At 41.0% G+C, this 7,500-nt stretch overlaps 1 protein-coding gene across 1 annotated transcript; it reads right to left on the reverse strand.

The window, feature by feature from the left end:
• Positions 1 to 973: 973 nt before the first annotated feature.
• Positions 974 to 4,085, reverse strand: LOC143039199 (uncharacterized). Its single transcript, XM_076209056.1, has 2 exons — positions 4,043 to 4,085; positions 974 to 1,698 (listed from the first exon to the last, which is right to left on the reverse strand). The coding sequence occupies exons 1-2, from the start codon at positions 4,052 to 4,054 to the stop codon at positions 1,147 to 1,149; spliced, it is 564 nt and encodes a 187-aa protein (XP_076065171.1). The 5' UTR covers positions 4,055 to 4,085; the 3' UTR covers positions 974 to 1,146.
• Between the last annotated feature and the right edge of the window lie 3,415 nt (positions 4,086 to 7,500).

The following is a 7,500-nucleotide window of genomic DNA, read 5'->3' on the forward strand; positions in this document are numbered from 1 at the left end:
AAGACATCCCCTGCAAGCTCCAGAACCCTTCACCGCTCCTGCTCCCTCCCCTACCCTCCCTCCTTCTCTTCCTCCCCTCCTTCACTATCCACGAAGGTGCTTCAAGGCCGCCCGTCCCCCAGTTCTCCCGTTCCTCTCCCTCCTCTCCTTCTCCGTCCTCATCTCTTTCTTTTTGTTCTTCTTCCTCTCCTTCCTCTTCCTCATTATTTTCTTCGTCCATCTCTTCCTCTTTCTGCTCCTCCTCTTCCTACTCTTCCCCCTCCTCCTTCTCCTTCCCTTCCTTCTCCTCTTCCTCTACCTCCTCCTTCGCTTCCTCTTCCTCCTCCTATTCTTCCTCTTCTTCCTCCTTCGCCTTCTCTTTCGCCTCCTCCTCCTCCACCACCTTACATCCAGCTGGTACCTCCTCCACCGCCCTCCCCTTTCCCTCTCATCTCTTGACCCTCCCGACCTCTCCCCTTCATCTCCTGACTCTCTCCTTCTCTTCCTATCCCGTTTACTTTCCATCTACAGGTGTCTTGACACTCATTCTTTTTCTTTTTTTTTCTTTTTCTTTCGTTTTCTTTTCCTCTCTCTGCTAGTCGCTTGGGTCACATATTCCAACACCCTCGCCCACTATTGCTCAGACAAGCCGGTTTTCTTGATCATGTGTGTGTGTGTGTGTTTGTGTGGGTATGTACATCTACGTGTGTAGGTGTGTGTGTGTAGGTGTTAGTGTGAGCCTAGAAAGGAGTGGTGTTGCCGCATAATGTCCTTTTGACATCCATATATTAATGTGAAATGATTTATCACTTGGCTTTCTATGTAAACATATATAGAGGCCCATAACTTTCTACATGAGTATTCTTCTATTTCTGTCTACCATCATTTTTCCATTTCTTCTTATGGATTTGATAGAACTCTTTGGATGAATTTTGGAAAAATTTGACTTGAAGATTTCTTTGGAGGATTCTTGAAGAAAAATAAAAACACCGAGTTTAAAAGAAGATGGTTTATTTATTTACAAGGATGGTCTCGATGTCATGGAGAGGTCTCCAGGGACTACCGAGGTCTCCCTGGCGACCGACACTTCTGAATTTGCTCTCCTCTTCGAGGGGTCTCGACCACTTCGGTCTCCCCCACTCTCCAAGGTCCTCCTCCTCCTCCTCCTTAGGCGACGATGGCGGCGCCAGCGTATCCGGCGTATCCGGCGTATCCGGGGTATCCGGCGTATCCGGGGTATCCGGCGTATCCGACGGGGGAGGCGACGGGGACGGGGACGGGGTGTGGGACGGGGACGCGGACTGGGTGGGGCACGCCGACGGGGGTGGGCACGGAGTAGTGGACGGGCACGTCGTAGGGCTCGGGCACGTACTTGTGGTGGATTGGGGTCACCTCCTGGGTCTTGAAGACGGGCTTGGGCACGCCAACGTCGTAGCTCTTTTCGTTGATCTTGAGCTCGTGGTGGACTTCGGTGACCTGGGGAGTGAAGGTGTACGAGGCGCGGCTCAGGGACTTGACGGGCTTGTAGCTGACCAGCTCCTCCTGTGCTGGGAGCTCACCATCAGGGACTGGGGCGGGGATGTCCAGGTTGACGTTGCTGTAGGTGATGGCGGCGGGGGCGGCCACACCGGCGTGCAGGAGGGGGGCACCCAGACCCAGAGGGTGGCCGACGATGGCCGTGGCGGCCATGGTCGAGGCCACGACGAAGGGCAACAAACACTGCAAAAAAACAGAAATAAGAATAAGTTAATAAACGAATGAAATTGCCCTTCACTATGATATAAAAGTAAACGAATGGATAGACACGCATGATGCTCTGGGTTGAAATAATGGAACTGGAACGGGGCCAATGTGCTCTGCAACTCCTCTCATTGATAGTTGTATCTAGCTAAAGGGGATGTGATAGACGATCTGTTGGAAGTCCGTCGGGAGATGCGTCCTTGTTGTTGTAAAAGCCTTGGAAGGTTCATCAGGTGCCATGGAGGAAATGTAAACTCAAGACTTCAAGTCACACCAGACATATGACCGTCAATTCTCTTGGGTTTCTTACACAAGAACTGACTTCGACTGAAGTATTTTGAATTTGTATGACGATATCCTTAGTCTTGCAAATAATATCGCTGAATTTCGTTCAGAAAAAAAGAATATATAAAGAGATGGTTTTCACTCCATAATGTGAATAGGGTTGGCTCTAAGATACCAAATGGAATGGCTCCTTCTAACTGAATAAAATCGCTCGGCGACAGCAAGAACTAAGAAAGATATCACCTGGGTTTGCTGGATGAATGACGTCATAAAACGGTTGTTATCTTTTATCTGGGTTATGAAGAAATCATTTAATATTTGGCTAACTCCGTTGAACAGTGAAGCTTTTGTTGAACATATCTGCAAAACTTACTGAATAAGTCTTGTGTGAGAAGAGATTAACTGGAGGTACCTGTTGCTCTGCTGACTGAGGAGAGAGAGATAGAGAGAGAGAGAGAGAGAGAGAGAGAGAGAGAGAGAGAGAGAGAGATGGTTGCTGTTGTTGTTGTTGGTGACGTTTTAAATTTTGAGAGAGTGCTAACCTTTTCAATACGGCGATACACACATTTTTTCCACATTTATATTTTTTATTGATATTATTTTCCATTACTGAATAATTCATTCATCTGTGGGATAAACTCGGATGGAAATGGTGATAGCGTCCGACAGAGGGACGAAACTGCACACAAGGAAAGAAACGCTGGAAAACCACAGTCCATAACAACAACCACCAAAATGTCAAGGTAGTTGAAGCGTTTGTATCTGGTAACTGCGGTTTTGTAAAATAGTAATAAAAATAATAAAATAAATTAAATATAAATAAAACGAATGAATCAATAAACGAATGAATAAATATATAGAGCAGTTTATATGATATACACGCAAACACACACTATCTAGCTTTGCTGCAGTCAGCACTAGTTTTATAAGGCCACTACATCGTCCCACACTAGTTACTAAGTCAGCATACATCAAACTAAGGTTGGTTGTTGCAAACTCAACACTACCACTGAGTACCAGCTGACTACATTTTAGTCAATTTGTGAAGTGACTAGTTTATTCTTGCAGATGTCTTCGTCAACACAAGTTAATGATCGAGTTTAATCGCTCCAAGCACCGGCTGACTCTTTTTTTAGTCAATTTGTGAAATAACTAGTTTATCCTTGTAGAAGTCTGCATCGAAGTAGGTATCTAGTGACTGCGTTTGAACGTTGTAATTTCATCCCTAAGCATCGGCTGATTCCCTTTTAGTCCATTTTTTAAATGACTAGTTTATCCTTGTAGAGGTCTTCGTCGAAGAATGTACGAATATTTAGTGATCGCGTTTCAACGTTGCAGCATGGGGCACTTTATTTATCATTATTATTTTTTTAGAATAAGATTATTTTTATGTTCATGGGAGAGAAAGGGAAAGCTTGTCTTGTCTCTTCTTCTAGCATTTAGACTGAATAGAATAGCCTGTTTTTAGTTATAATTGAATAATTAAAGTATGTCACATCATGTCTAACTGGCTTGGTGAGGTAGTTACAAACCGAGTTAATTGACGAGGATGTTAATCAGCAGGGTAATTAAACATAGTTAAATATGACAACGCCATTACGGTTCAACTTCAGTTGGTGAACACTTGGCTCATCGCATTTAGTTCACTGTTCATCAGTTACAATGAACATTACTCGGAAAGATAGCGCAATTCGTACCAATACTTAAAAGTAATAGTAATCACGATCTTCTCGAATCCTTGGTTTCGCCAGACGATTTTATTCAGCTGAAGGGGGGTACTGAATAAACACAAGAGGGTCTCGATCACTGAAGCCCCCCCAGTTGAGTCCTCAGTTTGATCAAAGTAAATTGCCGTGTTGAAGGGAATATTAGTGGGTTTTCATAAAATATGCTCAAGTGAAACACACAAAAAATAAAAAATAAAACATATGATAACAAATAAAAAAAATAGTAAAATATAAATAGAAAAAATAACAATAAATCCAGCACAAGGGTCTTAGAACAAAGAACTTGCAAAGTTCTTGGCTAGAGCACCTACCAGAGAGTTCATGACGACTGCGGGTAGAGAACTGGTGCCGGGGGAGCGGTCGTCCTCGGCTTTATACGGTCGCTCGGGACCTTGAGACCTTGGGAGACTCTTCCTCCAGATGACCACGCCCTCCAAGTCGTCCCCCAGACTCTCTTACCTGCCCTCAGGCACTCCCCCTTACTCCTCCTTCCCTCCTCATCCCCCCTCCCTCTCTCCCCCCTCCCTACCGTAATGCGTGCCATCCTTGTAGCTCTTCTCGATGTCTTTGTTGTTTTCTTTAAAAGTCTTCCTGAAATTTCGAAGTCATGTTTATGATTGACTTCGAGTTGTTGTCAGAGTCCTTGTCTGAGCTATATACTGTATGCATGTAAACTCACTTTGTGTCACTTTGAATGGCACGTGTCGTCTGTGTCTGATTTCTCATCTGGATCTATGGGTTTTGTCGTCGTGGGAGCAGTTTCTTGTTTATATGCGAAAGAGATGTACTTTACAAAAAGTGACAAATTGTCTTGATCCACCCTGTAGTAAATAACTTTGTGAAAGTTACTTTACAAAAAAATTACAAAGTCTTGATCAACACTGTAGATGCAAAGTATTTTATACTCTTTTCTATAATGTATTTCTTGTAAGGTATTTTCTTGTGTACCAAAATATATCATATGATAACACATAAGTGTATAGTACAAACTATACGTATTCAGAATTATCTGAATAGCTCTGTACCACTTGTAAGACTAAACATTATGAACTTTAGCTGTCGTGGTGGACCAGCTTCTTGAACAGTTACTTGTAACCTATAGTTTTGAACATAATGCATACTGTTCAAATTTCCTAGTGGCACACTGTAACTAACCTTTATATAAAAAAGTCTTGCTCAAGAATCTTTAACCAATCTATAATTTCACCAAACAACCACAATGCATGCTTTTGATCTTTGAGTAGTTCCTGTAAAAAAAAAAAAGACACCAGAGTATATGCAGTATTTCACAGAAAAGGATATAAAAATGCTAAAAAAAAATTGAGCACAACAAGCTTGTTGGGAATCATGAGGGGATTGAACAACTTTTGGGCGAGGCTGTAACTAGTTGCGTAATAACACTGCAAAGGTATTAAAAAAACGGCTCGACGTTTACTTAGCTACAAATCCCTGACTAGAATTATTTACTTCTAGATGGTTTGGTTGAAAGTGATATTGGTATCAATGGTAACAACAACAACAACAACAACAACAACAACAACAACAACAACAACAGCAACAGCAACAACAACAACAACAACAACAACAACCTAAAACAACAACAGCAACAGCAACAACAACAACAACAACAACAACAACAACAACAACAACAACAACAACAACAACAACAACAACAACCTAACTAACTAACTAAAACTAACTAACTACTGGTAATGATAACATTAATTACAGGAACAGCCATGTAGGAACCAATAGGTCTGTTGCTATTGTTTTGTTCATGAAACACTTGAACAAGTTCTTCCTGATCAATGTGTTTGTGTGGATGAGTATACGTCCTCTGTCGCGTTTATTTTCATTTGTTTATTTATTATATTTTTATTTGTTTATCATAATTCCATTTATATATTCATCGGGTTTGATTTTTGTTTGTTTATTTATGTTTAGATTTATTTATTCTTATTTTGTTCAACAGGGTAATTTATTTTGATTTCTGTTTTTACCTATTTATATAATAATCTTTGTTTTTAATTTTATATGAATTATTTAATCAATTGATAAGTTAAATTATGTGATTATCTAAATTTTTCATTTATTTACATGTTCATTTATTCATAGCTATTTACATATGCCTTTACTTATTTATCCATTCATTTACTTGTTTAATGTATTTAACAGTAGCTAGTTTCTCTTATAATAACTAGTTACCTCATTATCTTTATTCTAATGATGTGTAGTTAGTTTCTTCTAAGTTTATGGTCAACGACTGAATTTCCCAATTCTTCAGTCTTCGTTCAAATGAACAAGATTGATTGGTGGTAAATAGTCTTTATATATTTTTTTCGCTGGAGCCAGGCAACTCCACCATCCGCCCAATAGATGTAGGTGATCGTCATATTGTATTAGATGTCGGTAAGCGATTTAATTCAAAGGTTGGTGACAATGCGTCTCTCCTGACTTCTTCAGCTTGGAATTCACAAAAGAACTGATGGATACAATTAACAAGTGTCCTCTTCCTCCCCCTCTCTCTCCCCTCTCCCCATCTCCTTTCCCCTTCTATCCTTCTTCCCTCCCTCTCCCCCATTCTCCCTCTACCCCTACCCTCTCTCCCACTCCCCCTCCCTCCCACTCCCCCTCCCTCTCCCTCTTGTCTCCCCCTTGTCTCCCCCTCCCTCTCCCCCTTGTCTCCCCCTCCCTCTCCCCCTTGTCTCCCCCTCCCTCTCCCCCCGACCGGGAACCTTCTCCATTTTTGCGTCTGAGTTTCTGCCACGCCCGCCCGGGGTGACGTCTTCTCCTCCGGGTATGGGATCGTCTTGTGCCCAGTAACCAACCTGTTTTTGTACACCAGGAGGAGATGGAGGAGGAGAGAGAGGGAGGTATCCTCCTCTTCTTCCTCTTCGTCGACGTCATCTTCGTCGTCGTAGTCGTCGATGTCATCTTCGTCGTAGTCGTCGTTGTCGGTTTCTTCCCTCTCTCTCTCTCTTTCTCTGTTTCTTTCTCATTATTAATTTCCCACTCTCTTACTCTAATGTTCTCTCCCCCTCTCTTTCTCTCTCTCCCTTTCTCTCTCTCACACATACATTCTCATTCTATCTTTCACTCTCTCTGTCTTTCACTCATACACACACTCATTCTCTCTCTCAGTCTCTCACTCCCTCGCGCTCTCTCTCTCACTCCCAGTACTAGTAAACTAGTTGGTGTACCGTTGGCTAACTAGGGCTGACTGTCGCAACCCGTTTTAAGGCGAGTGGGTAACTCGCCAATCTCATCCTTTTGTCTCCATTGCACAAGGACGTTTTTTCTTCTACACTGACAACATTTTCTTCTCCTCTTAGCACTTTGTCTGCTGCAGAGAGTTGTTGGGTAAAACTCCCTTTTAACCCTGTAGGGACCATTGTACTCTTCTTTGTGCTCTTTGTACTCGCTGGTTGTACTTGTTGTACTCTTGGTTTTAATTTATTTGCGGTCATACTATTTTATTTATTCATTATAAATTAGACTTGATTTACGTTTATTTCTTTTTGTGTAGTTATTCTATTTATTTTATTTATTTTATTTATTTTATTTATTTTATTTATTTTATTTATTTTATTTATTTTATTTATTTTATTTATTTTATTTATTTTATTTATTTTATTTATTTTATTTATTCATTTACTTATTCATTTCGGATTCCTTTTGTATACATTTCATTTCATTTCTATTATTTTGTTATTTATTTATTTATTAATTTATTTATGTATTTACTTTATCTTATTTCATTTTATATTAT

Source organism: Oratosquilla oratoria, chromosome 26 (assembly GCF_046742065.1).
Source record: "Oratosquilla oratoria isolate Oo_2021 chromosome 26, ASM4674206v1, whole genome shotgun sequence".
Taxonomy (NCBI): Eukaryota; Metazoa; Arthropoda; class Malacostraca; order Stomatopoda; family Squillidae; genus Oratosquilla; species Oratosquilla oratoria.